Genomic DNA, 22,334 nt, shown 5'->3' with positions numbered 1-22,334 from the left:
GGAATTGATCATTGTCTCTGAGCTGTCAGTGACAATGTACGGACTGTGTGTGAGAAGGAGTTGGCGACAATTTCCCCTGTAACTTGTGTGGAGGAAATATCACGTTTGTTTTGGATCTGTCAAATATTTATCTGTGGAAACAAAGTACATTTAATATCTCAAATCCAGACTCCGTCAGTTTAATCTCTATTAATAATCATTGTGAGCGGTTTGCGAGGCTGCAGCCAGACTCCAGCTCTGATTGGTCACTCACATTTCAATCACATTCTTAACCAATGGGAGAGCCAGGGAGAAGAAATGGGAGGTTTTGATTGGTTCACATTTTCAAACTGGAAAAACCCGCCAATTTCAGTGCAGGAAAAATACAAAATAACGGAACGCCTGAATGTTCAGGAAACTATTTCAATCTCACACTTTATAATCTGTTTATTGTATTTTCCCTCACAGAATCCTGGCGCTATTTTAGGAACAGTTTGAATTTCTCAATCTCTTATCTATAACCCGCGGTAATCAGACCCCGTTCAGCAATTTAAAACGGAGCAAATCTCAGCTCAGTGGAAAAGCAGAAACGAAGAGATTACCAACCAACCCCTTCACACAGGCTTCACAGGGACAGAGGGAAACGGCTGATTTCTGATCCTCTCCCCTGAAAGCGGCCGGGAATGTTACAATGGGAAGTGCGGAGAGAATTCCCGGCCCGATCCCGCCGGTGGAACAGGCAGCTTTGTGTCCGGAGAATAGGGAGGCCGGGGGGGGAGGCAGATCTTAAAGCGCTGCAATGTACTCAGGTCCTGTGTGTGCACAGATCTGGCTGATTCCGTCCTCTGGGAAAGCTGCGGAATAAACAGATCAGCCCGAGAATAACCTCTTCATTCCCGCCTTTACTCTGTTGCGGGAGCTGCTCCCAGATCAACCGAGAAAAAAAAATTAATTCAGGGTCGTGAAACTCTGAATATAGTTATAAATAAATTTAAATAATTACCTCCTGATATTCTTTCTCCCCATTGTCCGTGACAATCCCCAGACTGGGATTTAAAATACGCTCTCAGTTCAGTTTGATTGTCCCTTCAATGTGAAAGTGTGTGTGAGGGGTGGGTATGAAGTCCCATTCACAGCATTCTGCACCGGGACAAATCTCTGTCCTCCAGAAAGACATTTCTCATTCACTCAATAAGGGAAAAGATGGCGCAGCTTTTTCACAGAGATTGTGGGTGGCTCTTAAAAGAGCCGTTGTGTTTGGAGTGTTTTTCAGTCCATGGGGAGTTTTACTTGGAGCTGGTGTACTTGGTCACCGCCTTTGTACCTTCCGACACGGCGTGCTTGGCCAGTTCCCCGGGCAGCAGCAGGCGCACGGCGGTCTGGATCTCCCGGGAGCTGATGGTGCTGCGCTTGTTGTAATGGGCCAGGCGGGAAGCCTCACCCGCGATGCGCTCGAAAATATCGTTCACGAACGAGTTCATGATGCTCATGGCCTTGGAAGAGATGCCGGTGTCGGGGTGAACCTGCTTCATCACTTTGTAGATGTAGATGGAGTAACTCTCCTTCCTCGACTTTCGCCGCTTCTTGCCGCCCTTTGCTCCCGGTTTCTTAATCACTTTCTTCGCCCCCTTCTTGGCAGCTGGTTTCGATGTTGGTTTCTTCTCATCAGCCATGTTCAATTTCACACAGAAATAAAGCAAACCCCTTCCGAGCGCTGATTAAATAAACTTTGTTTTGTCTTTCTAAACTCTGTTTGTGAACAGAATTCCCACTCACCTGAAGAAGGGGCTTAGAGCTTCGAAAGCTTGTGTGGCTTTTGCTACCAAATAAACCTGTTGGACTTTAACCTGGTGTTATTAAACTTCTTACCGTAAATAGACAGTCCCACAGAACTATGCTAATGAGGAATTGGGAAAGCAATGATTGTGATTCGACATTTTGAAAGTTATTACAGTCACTTATCAGGGGTTCATTTGAGTGGATATGAAAACAGACCAATCAGATTGAGAAGTTTCCGCCAATCACAAGCCCCCTTACCACAATCAGGAAATACATTTTACAAAGAATCTCCAGCGCCAGTTTGTCAGTGTGTAAAGATCCACCGGGACCGGCGGCCATTACAAGATGGCGGCGGCTCCTTCCAGAAAGAGCTTCGAGATCTTCGTGTCGCGGGTGCCCTGGACCCTGGCCGGCAAAGAAATCAAAGAATATTTTGGACAGTTTGGATTAGTAAAGAAATGTCTTCTTCCATTCGAAAAAGAGACTGGATTTCGTAGAGGATTCTGTTGGGTTGGCTTCAATACAGAAGAAGGGCTTCAGAATGCACTGCAGAAGGAACCACGCCTCCTTGAAGGGGCAAAGCTTCAAGTTCAGAGAAACAGAAAATTGTTTCAAGGGCGCAGACCAAATAAAGTCACTGAATCAGCAAATTGACACTGAACATGGAGGGTATAGTTAAAGCTGTTTTGTCCTAAGTAAATTAAAGATGGTGATTTAAACACTTAAAAAAAAAGATCCAACGGGAAATGTCGCCTGGCTGTCGGTGTGAGGGACCCTTCTCCACAGAAGAACTGTGCGGGAGTGTGGGATTCCTTCAGGAACTGTGAATCTCTGGTAATGTGCGTGAGTGTGGGATTTACTTACTCTCTGACACAGTGCGAGAGTGTGGGATTTACTCACTCTCTGATACAGTGTGAGAGTGTGGGATTTACTCACTCTCTGATACCGTGTGGGATTTACTCACTCTCTGATACAGTGTGGGATTTACTCACTCTCTGATACCGTGTGTGAGTGCGGGATTTACTCACTCTCTGATACAGTGTGTGTGTGGGGGATTTACTCACTCTAATACAGTGTGAGAGTGTGGGATTTACTCACTCTCTGATACAGTGTGAGAGTGTGGGATTTACTCACTCTCTGATACAGTGTGAGAGTGTGGGATTTACTCACTCTCTGATACAGTGTGAGAGTGTGGGATTTACTCACTCTCTGATACAGTGTGAGAGTGTGGGATTTACTCACTCTCTGATACAGTGTGAGAGTGTGGGATTTACTCACTCTCTGATACAGTGTGAGAGTGTGGGATTTACTCACTCTCTGATACAGTGTGAGAGTGTGGGATTTACTCACTCTCTGATACAGTGTGTGATTGCGGGATTTACTCACTCTGATAGTGTGTGAGACCATAAGTTATCGGAGCAGAATTAGGCCACTCGGCCCATCGAGTCTTATCCGCCAATCATGACTGATATTTTTCTCTTCCTCATTCTGCCTTTTCCCCATAATCCCTGGTCCCCTTATTAATCAAGTCTACCTATCTCTGTCTTAAAAAACACTCAATGACTTGGCCTCCACAGCCTTCTGCAACAAAGAGTTCCACAGATTCACCAGTCCCTGGCTGAACAAATTACTCCACATCTCTGTTTTAAAGGATCGTCCCTTTAGCCTGAGATTGTGCCCTCTGGTTCTAGTTTTTCCTGATTTTGGAAACAAACTCTCCATGTCCACTCTATCCAGGCCTCACAGTATCCTATAAGTTTCAACAAGGTCCCCCCTCATCCTTGTGAACTCCAATGAGTACAGACTCAGAGTCCTCAACCGTTTCTCATATGACAAGCTTTTCATTCCAGAGATCATTCTTGTGAACCTCCTCTGGGCCCTTTCCAAGGCCAGCACATCCTTCCTTAGATACGGGGCCCAAAGCTGCTCACAATACTGCAAATGGGGTGTGACTGGAGCCTTGTACAGCCTCAGAAGTACATCACTGCTCTTATATTGTATCCCTCTCGACATGAATGCTAACATTGCATTTGCCTTCCGAACTGCCAACTGACCCTGCCGGTTAACCTTAAGAGAATCTTGAACAATGACTCCCAAGTCCCTTTGCGCTTCTGATTTCCTCAGCATTTCCCCATTTAGAAAATAGTCTATGCCTCCATTCCTCCCTCCAAAGTGCATAACCTCACACTTTTCCACATTGTATTCCATCTGCCACTTCTTTGCCAACTCTCCTAGCCTGTCCAAGTCCTTCTGCAGCCTCCCTGCTTCCTCAGTACTACCTGTCCCTCTCCATGTCTTTGTATCATCTGCAAACTTAGCAACAGAGCTTTCACTTCCTGCTTCCAAATTGTTAATGTATATGGTGAAAAGTTGTGGTCCCAGCACTGATCCCTGAGGCACACCACTCAACATCGGCTGCCATCCTGAAAAAGACCTCTTTATCCCCACCTTCTGCCAGTCAGCCAATCCTCTATCCATGCCTGGATCTTACCCTTAACATCATGGGCTCTTAACTTATTTAACAGTCTCCGACTCCGCACCGTGTCAGAAGGCCTTCTGGAAATCTAAATAAATCACGTCCACTGGTTCTCCTTTATCGAACTTCCTTTTGCCTCCTCAAAGAACTTTAAAGCTTAGTGTGGGATTTACTCACTGATAGAGCATGTGAGTGTGGGATTTGTATCTGTGAATGGATGAGAACATATCTGAGTTTATGATTCATTCTGTATCTGGGTCTCATTGTGTGTCTGTCCAAAGGTGGTGCATGTGACTGCATGTAGTAATAATTCTCTTCTTGGTGGTATTAGTTTTATTTTTGTTTGTATCGCTCTCATCCACAATATCAGTGTGTTCATTTTATTCTGTATCTGTCAGTCTCTGTACCTGTATTTCAGTGCATGTGTTGCAGGACGGCAGTGGAATCACACACTGACTCTGTTTGACTGTTCTTCCTTTGCGCTTGATAAGCAATTGATAAAATATTCAATGTATAGTGTATTTTCTACCTATCCTCTTAAATTTAATCAACATTTTTCCTTCTGACAGGCAAAGAGTTGAAACCAGCAGAATAAATGGAGCGATTCTTTCACACAAGGTGAATTACAGCCAGCTCCTCACACACAGTAAGTGTCACTCACACACCCAGCAGAGATGGCCAAGAGGTTCACTTGCTGGAGTTCTGATCCATTGTGCTCTGCAAGCACAGGCCCCAAGCACAACATTGTTGTTGGTTTATGGTTCAGTCGTCTGGTTGGTGAGGGTTTCAACTAAATTGGCAGCGGGTTCGACACCAGCACATAGAAGTAGCAGAAAGGAATAAGGGCAGAAAGGAGGGAGAGTGATGGATAATACTGCAGAAGGAGCAGACTAAGAAGCATTGAAGTTAGTCCTCTTCCAATTTAGAATGTTTACTTTAGATTGTTCCTTGCTAATGTCAAGCTTGTGATCCAATGATCACTGGATAAAAACACAGACACTTGATTCATGTGGCCAACCTTGGCCCACCCCAGCACCAGATCCAGCAATGCTTTGTTCATAGTTTCTTGAGAATACTCTGATCCAAGAAATTCTCTTGAACATATTTCAAAAATTCCCAGACAGATGAATGTATGAATTAGGAGCAGGTGTAGGCCACTTGGCCCCTTGAGCCTGCTCCACCATTCAATATGATCATGACTGGTCTGATTGTAACTTCAAACCCACATCCTTACCTATCCCCGATAATCTTTCACCTCCTTGCTTCCTCATAGCACCAGGGAGCCGGGTTCAATTCCAACCTTGGGTGACTGTCTGGAATTTGCACATTCTCCCTGTGTCAACATTTGTTCCTCTGGGTGCTTTTTCTGAGTGGCAGTCAGTGACTAGTGCAGTTCTGCAGGGATCAGTGCCAGGACCCCAACTGTTCACATTATATATTAATGATTTAGAAGAGGGAACTAAATGTATTATCTCCAAATTTGCAGATGATACGAAGTTGGGTGGGAGGGTAAGCTGTGAGGAGGATGCAGAGTTACTTCAGCGTAATTTGGACAAGCTGAGTGCATGGACATCGCATGTCAGATGCACTATAATGTGGATAAATGTGAGGTTATCCACTTTGGTAGAAGGAATAGGAAAAAAGATTATTACATGAATGGTTGTAAATTTAGAGAGGTGGATATTCAATGAGATCTTGGAGTCCTCATGCATCAGTTGCTGAAAGTAAGAGCGCAGGTACAGCAGGCAGTAAAGAAGGCAAATGGTATGTTGGCCTTAATAGCGAGAGGATTTGAGTACAGAGATAGGGATGTTTTGCTGCAATTGTGTAGGGCGTTGGTGAGGCCACACCTGGAGTATTGTGTGCACTTTTGGTGTCCTTATCTGAGGAAGGATGTCCTTGCTATAGAGAGAGTACAATGGAGGTTTACTTGGCTGATTCCTGGGCTGGCAGATGTGTCATATGATCGGAGACTAAATCACTTAGGATTCAGAGAGACTAAGTTGGCTGGAAAGAATATTCCAAATGGTGGGGGAGTCCAGAACTAGGGGTCTTGGTTGAGGATAAGGGGTAAAGCTTTTGGAACTTGGGTGAGGAGAAATTTCCTCACCCAGAGGGTGGTGAATGTGCGGAATTCATGACCACAGAATGTAGTTGAGGCCAAAACGTTATCTGGTTTCAAGAAGAAATTAGATATAGCTCTTGGGTTCAAAGGGATCAAGGGATATGGGGGGGAGAGTGGGGATCAGGATATTGAATTCAATGATCAGAATGAATTGTGGAGCAAGCTCGATGGGCTGAATGGCCGACTCCTGCTTCTGATTTCTATGTTTCTACGCTCCAGTTTCCTCACACATTCCAAAGATGTGCAGGTTAGGTGGATTGACCATGCTAACTTGCTTCTTTGTGTCCCAAGATGTGTAGGTTAGGGGGATTAGCAGGGTAAATGCATGGGGTTACAGGGATGCAGCAAGGAGTGAGCCTCAGAAAGATGCTCTGTTGGAAAATCAGTGCTAACCCGAGGGGCCAAATGGCCTTCGTCGACACTGTAGGTATTCTATGATTTTCTATCCACCTCTGCAATCAAAATATTGAAAGATTTTGCTTGCTTTGCCTTTTGAGGGAGTTCCATCGACACACAACCCTCTGAGAGAAAATAATCTCGCCTCATCTGTGCCTCAAATGAATGACCCTTTATTTTTAAACAGTGACCCCTCATTCTAGATTCTCCCACAAGAGGAAATATGCTCTTCATATCCATCCTGTCAAGACCACTCAGATCTGTAAAGTTTCAATCAAGTCGACACTTACTCTTCTAACCTCGCTTGCAAATTTATCCCCTCCAACATGTCCTCATGAGACAACCCGCTCCTTCCTGGTATTAATCCCGTAAACCTTCTCTGAACTGTTTCAAGCACATCTACATATTTAGCTGAAGCTAAACGAAGCATGTTATTTATTGGGAAAATTATTATATATTATCTTTATTTGTTCTAGCAAGTAGTCTCACAATACCAGGTTAAAGTCCATCTGGATTTTTTGGTGGCATGAGCTTTCAGCACGCTGCTCCTTGTTGGAGTGTAACCGGGGACAACTTTGATTGGATGTAATGTGACCAATGGGAACAAGATGTAAGGGTCAGCTGACCCAACAAAGCATGGAACCAATCACAGAGTGATGTAATAGTCAGCTGATGAGCTGATTCATTCTTGGCCTTTTGGCTGAGATCAGGTGTAGTATGGTCGGCTGCGCTTGGTTGAGGTCATTGGGTTGCACTGAAGCTTCGTGTGTTTCATATGAAGCAATTTTTTAAAAGCGGCATCTCAGCCTTTTGGCTAAGATGCAAATGAGCTCAAGTCTTGGAGGAGGAACCTCCCCCTTCTCCAATCAGCTTGGCTCATGTAGATCAGGCCCAGGACAGGGTGATTTGGTCGCTCGCCCTGTCTTGTCAGCCTGGATCTGAAATGTCTCAACTTGTTGAGACTCTGAATTGGATTTGATTTGATTGAATTGGAAAAGTATAAAAAAAATATATGCTCTGTTTGTGAACCCAATTCTCCACTCACCTGAGGAAGGAGAAGTGCTCCGAAAGCTCGTGCTACCAAATAAACCTGTTCGACTTGAACCTGGTGTTGTGAGACTTCTTACCGTGCCCACCCCAGTCCAATGCCGGCATCACGACATCTGATTTGTTCTAGTATAAGGTGTAAATTTTACATTGAAGACACGTCAGGTGAAGACAGCTGAGTAGAATGTGTGGTTTGTCTCATGTGGGGAGTCTTGGATGCGGCCAGTGTCTTGAATGACCACATGTGCAGGAAGTGTTCCCAGCTGCAGAAACTGGAGCTCCAGGTTTCGGACCTTGAGGAGCAGCTGGACAGACTGTGATGCATTTGAGAGGCTGAGAGTTATATGGACAGCACATTTAGAGAGATGGTCACAGCAGAGCTCAAGGTACTAGAGGAAAGAAGGGAATGGGTGACCACTGAGCAGTCCAGGAAGAACAGGCATGTGGAATCATAGAATAGAATTATTGAATCCCTACAGTGCAGAAGGGGGCCATTCAGCCCATCGAGCCTGCACCAATAACCATCCTACCCAGCCCCTATCCCCATAACCCCAGGTATTTACGCTGCCAATCTCTCTAACCTACACATCTTGGGGCACTAAAGGGCAATTTAGCATGGTCAATCCACCTAACCTGCACATTTTTGGACTGTGGGAGGTAACCAGAGCACCAGGAGGAAACCCACACATAAACCGGGAGAATGTGCAAACTCCACACAAACAGCCATCCAAGGCCAGACTTGAAGCCGGGTCCCTCATGCTGTGAGGCAGCCATGCGAACCACTTTGTCACCCTGCCACCCAAACGGGTACTGCAGGAGTCCCCTGGGATCCTAGTCACGAACATGTCTTCCATTTTGGATGCAGATGAGGGTGCTGGTCAGCACCCCAGAGGAGTGCAGTCAGAGCCAAGATTCTGGCACCACAAGCATCTTGCTTGAACAGGTGGGGAAGAAGAAGACAGGAAGAGCAATAGTGATAGGGAATTCATCAGTCAGTAGTGCAGACAAGCATTTCTGTGGCCAAGGATTTGACTTCAGGATGGTGTGTTATCTCTCTGGCCAGTGTCAGGGATGTCACTGAATCGCTGCAGGACATCCTGAAAGAGGAGGGTGATAGGATAGAGGTTGTGATACATATAAAAGTAGCAGAAAGGAATAAGGGCAGAAAGGAGGGAGAGTGATGGATAATACAGGAGAATGAAGTAATACCATGTTGGATAGAAGGAGACAAACAAGTACTATGAAGAATGTCAAGACAGGTTTCCAATGTATGTAAACACAAAGTGTGATAAATAAGGTTGATGAGCTTGAAGGACCAAGAGAAATGTGGGAATCTGATGCGAAGGCAATGACAGAAATGTGGCTTAAAGAGTGAAGACAGGGTGCTGAATATTCAAGAATTGTGTTCAGAAAGAGATAGATAAGAGAACAGGAGAGGTGGGATGACAATACTGACCAGGGAAGTCATTGTAGTGTTGGAGAGTGGAGATGTACTTGAGGTGACAAGGACACAATGCAGTTGTTTAAAGTCTGAAATCAGTGTAAGGGGAACTATTGAGAAAAATTGTGAGGGTCAAAATTAATCTCCATTTGCAGAGGCAAGGATTAATCAAGGATAGTCAGCATGGCTTTGTTCGGGGGAGATCATGTCTAACAAATTAGATTGAATTTTTTGGGGAGTTGTCTAGCCTTGTAGGTCAGGGCAGTGAGTTGATGTCGTCCACATGGACTTCAGTAAGGCATTTGACAATGGGAGACTGGTCAAGAAGATATGAGCCCATGTGATCCAGTATAATTTGGAAAATTGCATCAAAAACTTTCGTAGTGGCATAAAGCAGAGGGTGATGGTCACAGGTTGCATGTTCCTTTGTGTTCCAGCTTGTGCAGATTCAATGGTTTGTGGGTTATTTGGATAGTGTGGGAGGGGGTTGTGTGGGAAAATGTAAGATGCTGAGTCAGTGCAGACTAGATGGCATAAATATCCTCCCCCACTATAGGGATGCAAAGAACAAAGAACAATACAGAACAGAAACAGATCCTTTAGCCCACCAAGTCTGTACCGATGTAGATGCCTCTCTGATCTTTGGAACAAGTTTGGTGAACCTTTGTTACACTTTCTATCACAAAATAATTATCCTTCCTAAGGTAAGGGGACCAAAACTACACACAGTTCTCCAGGTGCCGTCTAACTAAGCTGCTATACAATTAAAGTAAGGCTTCACTTCTGCTGTACTCAAAACCTTTTGCAATAACGTCCAACATATCATTAGCCTTCCTAATTGCCATCTGGACCTGCATGTTAACATTTTTAGTCCTTTTGTACATCTACATTTTCTTATCTTTTATCTTGACAGGTATATATCACAGGAATAAAACAAATTCATCCACTCACAGATATAAAACACGGTGTCACCTTGATCACACATTAAGTAACAATTCTTCGCTCAGACAGACAAAAGATAATTGTACAATACTGAATAAATTACAATTAATTACCTGATAAATATGTAAATGAATCCAAAAAAGCTCAATATGAGTAAGACAGAAAGATGTAACAGCAATTCCTTTGCTTCCAATTGCAGGAATTGCTTCCCAGGTTATGTATCCAATTGTTACCATTCACAGAATTACAAATTGAATACTCACACACAGCTGCTGAATATAAACAGGGACAGTCAAATGTACTGGAAATCTACATGAAAAAATAAATTGAAAGATGAACAAATATCAACACATTATAATTTTAGCATGTAGTGTTTATCACAATGTCTGAGATACATGTCACCTTAAAGTACAGAAGTATCCCACACTTCAACACAACGCAAGAGACACATGGATAAAGATTGATTCCTACACCCACATGGATAATCAGAGAATCACAGATGTAAAATTAATCCTACTTTCTCAAACTCTCTAGAGACAGATGGAAGAACAAGGAATTCCAAAACATACTAGAGAATGACAACTACAGAATGATACCTACATTCAAACTTTTGTTTTGAGAAACAGTGAAGCAAAATGAAGTCCACTCTCACACAGTATCACAAGTAGCATCCATAGAATGAACCCTGCATTCACACACAACATCACAGACAGACAGAAAAGCACACCAAATGTTGTACCAGAGACCGATGCATACAGTATGATTCAGACACTTATGCAGTTACTCAATGACACATGCCTGCAGAACTGAAATCAAACTCCCATTCAATTCAAGACACTGGCATGAGCAGAATTTACCCCATATTAACACACACAGTGGAGACTGATATTGTGCATGAGTCACAAAATTATGTTCAGCCAATCTCACACATGCAAGCTGGCAATCAACAGACAAATACACATTTTGTTTCACATACTGTACCCAATACTTACAGGCGCATAATTAATCGCATTCTGTACATGAAATAGTGAGATGCTATTTCAGTCCCACACTCAGCCTCACTGATTTAGAATAGGATCCCTCCAGTGCAGAAGAATGTCATTTGACCCATCAAGTCTGCACTGACTCAACATTTTACCCAGGCCCTATCCCCATAACCCCACAAATTTACCACGGCTACATCCCCTAACTACACATCTTGGGGTACCAAGGGGCAATTAACATGGCCAATCCGAATAACCTGCACAACTTTGAACTGTGGGAGGAAACCAGTGCACTTGGAGAAAACCCATGCAGATAAGGGGAGAATATGCAACCTCCACAAAGACAGGCGTCCGAGGCCGGAAACGAACCTGGGTCCCTGGCATTGTGAGGCAGCTCTCTAACCATTGTGTCGCCCGTTCTTGCAGTGTACTTCACAAATGGTGCACACTGTGTATGAATGGTTGAGGGAGTAAATGCTGAAGCTGGTGAATGGTTTGCAAGTGAAACCAAAAACTAGATTTGTTTCTGAGATTCTTTGGTGTTGTTGGAGGTGCACTGACCAGTGAGTGGAGAGTATTCCATCCCTTACCTAAATGTGGAATTCAATTGTGGAAAGTCTGTTGGAAAATAGGAGGTCAGTCACTAGCTATGGACATGCTCTGTTCTATTTTTAAAGCCACAGTCATATTGTGACAGGATACAAGAAGTACCTTGTACTCATTTATCGTTAATTACAGTCACAGAATGATGACCATGCTAAAACATAATTAGAAGATAAGAAATTGGAGCAAGTGTCGGCCATTCGGCTCTTCGAGTCTACATTGCCATACAGTGAAATCATGACTGATTTTCCACTTCAACACCATTTTCCTGAACTATCCCCGTAACCCTTGATGTTTTTGATATGTAGAAATCTATCAATCTCACTCATGAACATATTTAATGATTAAATCTCCTCATATCTCTCCGCATTGCTTCTATCTGCAAAATTGTTGCCCATTCGCTCAGCCTCTTCAAATACACACAAAGAGTCTTTGCCTCCTTCTCACAACTCACACATCCACCTTGTTTGTGACAGCTACCAATTTGGAAATATTACCTTTAATCCCAAATCATTGATACACAGATTGTAGAAAGCAGTGGCCCAAACACTGATCCTTGTGGTAGCCCACTTGTCATAGTCTGCTAACTTGAAAATGACCCATTTGTTCCGACTCTCAGTTTTCTGTCCATCAGCTCGTTCTCAGTCTATTCCAGGACATTCTCTCCCCCAGCCCCCCCCCCCCCCCCCGCCCGCCCACCCAGCCACCCACCCACCCACCCAGCCCCCACCATTCCACGTGCTCTCATTTTCTTTATTTGCCTCTGGTGTGGAACCGTATCAAGGCTTGTAGCCAGTAATATCCAATTCTGATTCCACTCCTTCTTGCAATCAGCTTTTTGTTTTAGCAACAATGTCAATGTGGCTGTTGCTCATCAAACTTATTCCCCTTCCACACGCCCAGATATTGTACACTGCCAGCTCCCGGTGATGGGCGGAAGTAAAGCAGAGCAGTTGGTGCTGGTGAGGAAGGGGAAATGTATGAACAGTATCAGCAGTCTGATAGAGTGATGTGGAATTAGCAGCAGAGAGAATGCGCTGGTGCGGCAGAGGGAGTGAGAGAGTCAGGGGATTGGGTGGATCGGGGCGGACAAGGGGAAAGGACGGATTGACAACAGGCTGGTTGCTGCTCAAATCCACATCGCTTCTCGGCCTTTTGGCTCAGATCAAGTGTAGTATGGATTGCCTGCACTTGGTTGAGGTCATTAGGTTACGCTGAGGCTTCATATGTTTCATATGAAGCAATTTTTAAAAGCGGCATCTCGGCCTTTTGGCTAAGATGCAAATGAGCTCAAGTCTTGGAGGAGGATCCTCCCCCTTCTCCAATCAGCTTGACTCATGTCGATCAGGCCCAGGACAGGGTGGTTTTGGTCTCCCGTCCTGTCTTGTCAGCCTGGATCTGAAATGTCTCAACTTGTTGAGACTCTGAATTAGATTTGATTGAATTGGAAAAGTATAAAAAAAACTATGTGTTTGTGTATCTGAACTAACCAATCAGAGAGAGAGCGTCACGAATTGACATCATTGTGAATGAGCCAATGGGGAACAGGGCTTTCAGCAATCCTTCATTAGCATAGGCCTCTGCTTTGATCCATAAAAGAGGAGTTCCGAGCGCGACTCAGTGATTCTGTGTCTGAAATTAACTGTGACAATGGTGGATGAGAAGAAAGCAGCTCCTAAGAAGGGGGCGAAGAAAGTGATTAAGAAACCGGTAATAAAGGGCGGGAAGAAGCGGCGAAAGTCGAGGAAGGAGAGTTACTCCATCTACATCTACAAAGTGATGAAGCAGGTTCACCCCGACACCGGCATCTCCTCCAAGGCCATGAGCATCATGAACTCGTTCGTGAACGATATTTTCGAGCGCATCGCGGGTGAGGCTTCCCGCCTGGCCCATTACAACAAGCGCAGCACCATCAGCTCCCGGGAGATCCAGACCGCCGTGCGCCTGCTGCTGCCCGGGGAACTGGCCAAGCACGCCGTGTCGGAAGGGACAAAGGCGGTGACTAAGTACACCAGCTCCAAGTAAAACCCCATGGACTGAAAAACATCCCAAACACAACGGCTCTTTTAAGAGCCACTCACAATCTCCCTGAAAAAGCTGTATCATCCATTTAGTTTCAATTAATCTTTCACTCTGAAGCGTCTCGAACAATCTAATTGTTTTTACTGTTGATCAATGATAGGTACTGAGTAATGCAAGTTGATCGCCCAGCGTCTGATTAATAATGTTTCATTAATTAATTAATTGGTTTCCGACCGCCTCCGCACTTAGATCTCAGAGGCCCGTTTCCCCGACTTTAGAGAGAGAGAGAGAGAGCGAATGGAGCAAATGTGTCAGCTTCCAATTCTGTTCCAGTTTGGTCTTGATAATCGATCAGTTTATTCCCTATCAGCCCCGATTGTGCAGGAACCTCAGTCTCGGCACTGGTCAATTTACACCGAAAATGTTCACTCCCCTCTTGATTCTCACGAATATGGAGAACATCCCGTCCGTTTACAGAACGATGTCAATGAGACTTTCTGGCGGCGAGTTCGAGAGTTTTAAAAAGGGCCGAGATTAACCCCGAATGGATCCAGGATTCTAAAAGCAAATCTGCAACTTGGGATAAAATGTGAAATGGTGCAAACAGATACTGATGTTTTAAACACTTTGTTGTTCAACAGTTAATTATTGAGAGATTTTATTTGAAATGTATTTCTTGTTTTATAAATACATCTGCGAACTTTTCAAAAATGAATAGTGAAAATTTTGTTATTTTCGACTTATTTTCCGAAAAGTCCAGGCTGAAAATCCGAAACTGCCAGATACAGGTTAACTATAGACTGGGGAAGGAGAGAAAGGGAGATTTTTTTTAAATGTAGGTGTTGTCCTCTTTTTAGGTCAAACCAAACCAAGTAAACAAACTCAGATTAAATCAGGACAAAGTAAAAGGGGCAGCTCCCCAAAAAGGAGGGGGAACAGCCCGAACAGAAATCAAAGTACAAAGGAAACTTAAAAACATAAAATTAAAATGTGATTATTAGGGCCAATAATGCACCCCAACCCCTGCGGTACCCAGCGGGCGCGGAAAGCGTCAACCTCGCCCGTGGACACCGCATGCTCCCTCTCCAGGGACACCTGGCCGCGAACGTAGCCGCGGTAGAGGGGAAGACAGTCAGGATGGACGGCCCCCTCGATCGCCCGCAGCCTGGCCCGGTAAATGGCGCGTTTCGCCAGGCCCAGGAGCAGGTTCACGAGGAGGTCGCCATCCGACCCTCCCCTCTCCGCACCGGGTGTCCGGAGATCAGGAGCGTGGGACTGAAGTGCAAACAAAACATCAACAAAAGGTTCTTTAGGAAAACATAAAGGGAGTGCAGCCTAAGACACACAACATAGACATGGTCCACGGACTCCACAAGGCCGAAGAAAGGGCAGTCTTCGGAGCCCGTGAACCAGTGAATCCTACGGTTGTGCGGAACTGCTGCATGCATCACCCTCCACCCCAGGTCCCGACGGAATTGGGGTAAAGGAAAGGAAATTTGAATTCAGATTTCACGATCAGCAACGGTTTGTTATTTTCGACTTATTTTCCGAAAAGCCCAGGCTGAAAATCAGAAACTGCCAGATACAGGTTAACTATAGACTGGGGAAGGAGAGAAAGGGAGATTCTTACATTACTCAAAATTAATTAACCATTACCTATTCGTATAATTTTCGAAACTCTTGTTCTTTCCGCTTTGGTGGCTTTTACAGTTTGAAATGAAATCGGTTCGAATCTGAGATTTTGGCGCCGTTATTTTCCGCCCTCACTCCGTGGGCTCTCCGGATTGGTGAGTTAAGCAGATTTCTGATTGGTCATATGAACAAGATGCTGAGAGGCAGCAACAAAGTGACCAATCAGCAATGTCCGCACCTCCATTCCTCCCGGAGCTATAAGAGAAGCGAAAGGGAGTGGATTTCAGCATTCTTTGTGAAAGTGTTTGTGAGATTGTGCAGATGTCTGGAAGAGGAAAGGGCGGCGGGAAAGCTCGGGCCAAGGCCAAGTCTCGCTCCTCCCGGGCTGGACTGCAGTTCCCGGTGGGCCGTGTTCACAGGCACCTGAGAAAGGGCAACTATGCTGAGCGTGTGGGTGCCGGAGCCCCGGTCTATCTGGCTGCTGTGCTCGAGTATCTGACCGCTGAAATCCTGGAGCTGGCCGGGAACGCGGCCCGGGACAACAAGAAGACCCGCATCATCCCCAGACACCTGCAGCTGGCCGTCCGCAACGACGAGGAGCTCAACAAGCTGCTGGGAGGGGTGACCATCGCTCAGGGCGGGGTGCTGCCCAATATCCAGGCCGTGCTGCTGCCCAAGAAAACTTCTGCGGCCTCGTCCAAGAGCAAGTGAAGCGGCCATTCTTTAATCTGATAACCCCAAAGGCTCTTTTCAGAGCCACTCACTTTTTCTGGAAAAGGGCGATCTATTGTCTGTCCCTCAGATGCTGCGGTGCTATTCACAGCACAGCTGTTTCCCGCTTTGTTTTATCAATCCGTAGTTCCCCCTGTGTGCGATAGTAAATAGACCCCATCAGTCTCGCAGCAGATACAGAGGAATTCATCAGGCGAATACACCATCCACATTACGACAGTATTGTCACAGGCAGTATTTTAATGCATGCAAGTTGCTGCTTTTTATTAATAGTTAATATCTGGAACCCAGGTTCTGATTTCAGTTGTTAATCAACAATTTCATCATTTGCGCCATTGACGGAATCAGAGAGATTTCTGCACACACAGGACCTGAGTCCATTGCAGCGCTTTAAGATCTGCCTCCCCCCGGCGCTCCCTATTCTCCAGACACAAAGCTGCCTGTTCCACCGGCGGGATCGGGCCGGGGATTCTCTCCGCACTTCCCATTGTAACATTCCCGGCCGCTTTCAGGGGATAGGATCAGAAATCAGCCGTTTCCCTCTGTCCCTGTGAAGCCTGTGTGAAGGGGTTGGTTGGTGATCTCTATGTTTCTGCTTTTCCACTGAGCTGAGATTTGCTCCGTTTTAAATTGCTGAACGGGGTCTGATTACCGCCGGTTACAGATAAGAGATTGAGAAATTCAAACTGTTCCTAAAATAGCGCCAGGATTCTGTGGCGGAAAATACAATAAACAGATTATAAAGTGTGAGATTGAAATAGTTTCCTGAACATTCAGGCGTTCCGTTATTTTGTATTTTTCCTGCACTGAAATTGGCGGGCTTTTCCAATTTGAAAATGTGAACCAATCAAAACCTCCCATTTCTTCTCCCTGGCTCTCCGGTTGGTTACGAATCTGATTGAAATGTGAGTGACCAATCAGAGCTCGAGTCTGGCTGCAGCCTCACAAACCGCTCACAATGATTATTAATAGAGATTAAACTGCCGGAATCTGTATCTTCTCTCTCACCTGTACTTGAATTTTAAAATATACTTTGTTTCCACAGACAAATTATTGAAGGAACGTGAATAAATGTGATGTCTCCTCCACGCAAGTTACAGGGAAGTGAGTCGCCGGCTCCATCTCACGTTGTCGCTGACGGAGCTCAGACAGTAAGAAGTCTCACAACACCAGGTTAAAGTCCAACAGGTTTATTTGGCAGCACAAGCTTTTGGAGTCTCAGGCTCCTTCAGGTGAGTGAGAAGCTGTGTTCACAAACAGGGCACATACAGGCACAAACTCAATTTACAAGATAATGGTAAGAATGCGAGTCTTTACAGGTAATCAAGTCTTAAAATTACAGACAGTGTAAGTGGAGAGAGGGCCAAGCACTGGTTAAAGAGGTGTGTATTGTCTCCAGCCAGGACAGTTATTGATATTTTGCCCAGGCAAGTTGTGGGGGTTACAGATAGTGTGACATGATCCCAAGGTCCCGGTTGAGGCCGTCCTCATGTGTGCGGAACTTGGCTATCAGTTTCTGCTCAGTGATTCTGCGTTGTCATGTGTCGTGAAGGCCACCTTGGAGAACGCTTACTCGAAGATCAGAGGTTGAATGCCCATGACTGCTGAAGTGTACCCCAACAGGAAGGAAGCACTCCTGCCTGGCGATTGTTGAGCGGTGTTCATTCATCCGTTGTCATAGTGTCTGCATAGTCTCTCCAATGTGCCATGCCTTGGGACATCCTTTCCTGCAGCGTGTCAGGTAGACAACATTGGCCAACTCGCAAGAATATGTACGGTGTACGTGGTGGATGGTGTTCTCATGTGAGATGATGGCATCAGTGTCAATGATCCGGCACATTTACCGAGGTTGCTGTGGCAGGGTTGTGTGGTGTCGTGGTCAATGTTCTCCTGAATGCTGGGTAATTTGCTGCAGACAATGGTCTGTTTGAGGTTATGCGATTGTTTGAAGGCGAGAAGTGAGGGTGTGGGGATGGCCTTGGCGAGATGTTCGTCTTCATACTTGACATGTTGAAGGCTCCGGAGAAGATGTCGTAGCTTCTCCGCTCTGGGGAAGGATTGGACAATGAAGGGTACTCTGTCTATCATGTCCTGTGTTTGTCTTCTGTGGCACATCGGAACTGTCGGTCAATGAGTCGAGCACCATATCCTGTTGTTATGAGGGCATCTTTCAGCGTCTGTCGGTGTCTGTTGCAATACTCCTCATCTGAGCAGATCCTGTGTATACAGAGGGCTTGTCCACAGGGGACGGCTTCTTTAACGTGTATAGGATGGAAGCTGGAGAAGTGGAGCATCATGAGGTTATCCATGTGCTTGTGGTACAGTGAAGTGCTGAGGTGACCGTCCTTGATGGAGATGCGTATGTCCAAGGATGCAACCAATTCCAGACACACAGACATCTTATTAGTTCAACGGTCTCAGAGAGCAGAAATAGTTGCAGACACGTTTTCAATCCATCAATCAAACAGAGCAGGAGAGACAGACATTTTTGTCCATGTGACTCTAAATATCCTACCAGGATGGCCGAGTGGTTAAGGGGTTGGACTTAAGATCCAACGGACTTATGTCCGTGTGCATTTGAACCGCACTCCAATTAAATGGACTACATTCTGCATCCTCACCTTTTCTTCTGCTCTATGTGCTGTATGAACTGTCTGCTTTGTCTGTATAGCACGCAAGAAAACAATACTTTTCACTGTATACCAATGCATGTGACAATAATAAATCAAATCAAACCCAGTACTATTGATAGTGGGATCCATAAATCCAAGTCCAAATTGACTCCTGCCATCAGATCATCACAGTGTCAATCCCACAATAGAGCAGCCTTAGCTCCAAATTAAATATGTGGTAAAACTGACACATCGATTCTAATTAAAAGTTACACAATGAACAGTAATAATGTACTCTGAGATTCGACTTAAATACCAGTCACATCACGCAAATCAGGGGTTTTGAATTGACTGTACTAATGGCCACAGTGAATATTCACAAATACATTTGATACAAATCCAAATCTGAAATACATTCTCAGATTGAGGTATGATTTGATTTATTATCGTCACATGTATTAGTAAATAGTGAAAAGTATTGTTTCCTGCGTGCTATACAAACAAAGCATACCATTCACAGAGAAGGATAGGAGAGAGTGCAGAATGCAGTGTTACAGTCATAGCTAGGGTGCTGAGGCCATCTTCACCGCCCCATATGGAACAGTGTGAGTGAGAGGAAACAGAGAGTAGTGGTTAATGGTTGTGTTTCAGACTGGAGGAAGGTTTCTAGTGGAGTTCCCCAGGGCTCGGTTTTAGGAGCCCTGCTCTTCCTGATATATATTAATGACACACACCTTGGTGTACAGGACTCAAGCTCAACATTTCCATACGCCACCAATCTTGGAGGCATTGGCAACTGTGAGGAGGAAAGTGGGAAACTTCAATAAGACACGGGCAGCTTGGTGGAATGGGAGTGGTGCAGTGGTTAGCACTGCTGCCTCACAGCGCCAGGGACCCAGATTCGATTCCTGGCTTAGGTCACTGTCGATGCGAAGTCTACACAATCTCCCCATGTCTGCATAGGTTTCCTCTGGTCATTGGTCATGCTAAATGCTCTCTCAGTGTACCCAAACAGGCGCCAGAGTGCAGTGACTAGAGAGTTTTCAGAGTAACTTCATTGCAGTGTTAATGTAAGCCCTACTTGTGACACAAATAAATAAACTTTACATGTGGCACTGGGGAATGTTCCAGCACAGATTGCCTTGTGGCTGTGCCTGGGCAAGTCAGTGTCCTGGATAGAGCACTTTCCGGGGCGCAGAGCATTGTTTTTATTAATTCATGTGATGTGGGCATCACTGGCTTGTTAGGCCATTTCAGAGGGCACTTAAGAGTCAACCACATTGCTGTGTGTCTGGAGTCACATGTCGGCCAGAAGAGTAAATTTGGGCAGATTTGCTTGCCTAAAGGAGCATCAGTAAATGAAGTGGGTTGTCATGACGTGGTCATCATTAGACCTTAATTCCAAATTTTTTTTTAGTTCAAATTGCACTCTCTGCTGTGGTAAAATTTGCTCCCATTGCATTACACTGGATCACTAGTCCAGTGACAATACCACTACACCATTACCTCCCCATGTGGGAACTGCGGCCGCCATGAGTGGATATTAGGAAGTGTTTTATCTCATGCTGATTGTCAGTGAGCTGAAACATGAACTCTGTTTCTCTCTTTGCAGATGCTACCTGACATGTTGTGTATTCCAGAATTTTCACCTTGTTTCAAAATTCCAGTGGCCACATGATTTTACCAGTGAATTATTGTGGCTGTTGCTCAGAAAAATGAGGCCAGAAATGGACAAAGAATCCATTTGAACCAGGGTGGATGTTGGTTGTGAAAATTGGTGTCTCACTTTCTGTGAAGGTATGTTCTTGTTGGCTGGCTTTGAACTGGAGTGTTGATGGAGGAAAAGCTGATGGGTTTAACCCTGAGTACATTTGAGACCAGTCGGGCCCAAACATTTCTCATCAAGGTGTCCTGTACAGTAACAGAGACTGACAGAGACATTGCACACTCATATAAAATTAGTAATGGAAAGGGAATCAGTTCTGCACTCATATGCAGTGTCAAACGTAAGTTAATTCCACACTGAAATACTGAAACAGAGACTAAGAGAGTTAGTTCCACATTGACATCAAATCAGAACATATGAAGCAGGAGTAGCAGAAGGCAATTTGTTCTTTTGGGTTGCCCCACCATTCAGTAAGATCGTGGTTGATGTGATTATGGCCTCAACTCCATTTTATTGCCTGCCCTATAACCCTTGTCTCTCTCGTAGATCAAAATTCTTCCTACCTTAGGATGGAATCTAATCAATGCCAAAAATTAAGGACACTTTGAGAGGAGAAATTCCTTCTCATCTCCATCTTAAGTGGGGCATACTTTATTTTTAAACTGTGTCCTGTAGTTCCAATTTTGCCCATAAATGGAAACATTCCGCTCAACATCTACCCTGTCCAGTCTCCTCAGATTCTTCAATGTTTCAATATGATCATCTCTCATTCTTCTCAACTTCTATGATATTAGCTTAACTTGATTAAACTTTCCTCATAAGATGACTCCTTCATCTTAGCAATCAACCAAGTGAATCTTCATTGCCTACAATACAAGTGTTTCCCTCTTTAAATCAGAGAAAGCATATAAACGTGTAGACTCAGCAATGCCATGTATTTGCAGCAACATTTCCCTACTTTTATACTCCACATATGTACTTATAATTACAGTTAGACCCTCTGTACTGTAACATTCTGCTGTCTCTTCCTCTAATTAAATAATGTTCTGCCTTCCAATTCTTCCCACTGAAGTGGAAAGCCTCACTCTTTCCTACATTGTATCCTACCTGCCAGATTTGTGTCCACTCACTTAACCTCTCTATATCCCCTTGCAGACTTTTTGTGTCCTCCTCACAACCTGCTTTCCCACTTACCTATATATTGCCTGAAAATTTGGTGTTGATCTGTCCCTTCATCTGGGTCATTAGTATAGATTGTAAATCGCTGAGAACCCAGCACTAATCCCTGTGGCCCTCTACTAGCAGCAGTTTGCTAAGCTGACAGTGACCCACTTCCATACAGTAACAGAGACTGACAGTTAATTGCATACATTATTGATAGATAGCTAGGGAGTTATTTCTACAATCACACAGTAACAGATTGAGAGAGAGTTAATTCCACATTCACACTCAGTAATAGTTTGAGAGGGAGTTAATTACACATACACAGTAATTGGTTGAGAGAGTGTCAATTTCACACTCTCACACTGTAACATATTGAGAGAGAGTTACATCCACACTCTCACACAGTAATAGATTGAGAGAGAGTTCTTCCATCCTCACACACAACAATACAGTGAGAGACAGTTAATTCCACGCTCGCACACAGTGCAATAGATTGAGAGAGAGTCAATTCCACACTGACACACAGTAATAGATTGAGAGTTAATTCCACACTGAAACACAGTAATAGTTTGAGAGAGAGTTAATTACACACTCACACAGTGATAGATTGAGAGATTATTCATTGCACACTCGCACACAGTAATAGATTGAGAGAGATAATTCCACACTCTCTCACAATTCAATTCAGAGGGTGTTAATTCCACACACACACACTAACAGATTGAGACGGTTAAT

At 44.6% G+C, this 22,334-nt stretch overlaps 2 protein-coding genes and 1 pseudogene across 2 annotated transcripts in view; 2 read left to right on the top strand and 1 right to left on the bottom strand.

Annotated features, from left to right (window-relative positions):
- Positions 1-16,136, top strand: part of LOC144482285 (uncharacterized) — an 872,976-nt gene extending 856,840 nt beyond the window's left edge. The window contains exon 4 of the mRNA XM_078201468.1: positions 15,747-16,136. Within this exon, the coding sequence (XP_078057594.1) occupies positions 15,747-16,136 (390 nt within the window). The remainder of the gene's footprint in view (positions 1-15,746) is intronic.
- LOC144482215 (histone H2B pseudogene) lies at positions 1,266-1,652 on the bottom strand (annotated as a pseudogene).
- LOC144482324 (histone H2B 1/2-like) lies at positions 13,395-13,796 on the top strand. Its single transcript, XM_078201492.1, has one exon. It carries the CDS (start codon positions 13,422-13,424, stop codon positions 13,794-13,796), a length of 375 nt encoding a protein of 124 aa, XP_078057618.1. The 5' UTR covers positions 13,395-13,421.
- Positions 16,137-22,334: the final 6,198 nt, after the last annotated feature.

This window comes from Mustelus asterias, unplaced genomic scaffold (assembly GCF_964213995.1).
Source record: "Mustelus asterias unplaced genomic scaffold, sMusAst1.hap1.1 HAP1_SCAFFOLD_35, whole genome shotgun sequence".
NCBI classification, from domain to species: domain Eukaryota; kingdom Metazoa; phylum Chordata; class Chondrichthyes; order Carcharhiniformes; family Triakidae; genus Mustelus; species Mustelus asterias.
The sequence above is the reverse complement of the archived record's forward strand: the minus strand, read 5'-3'. Positions and strand labels throughout refer to the sequence as shown.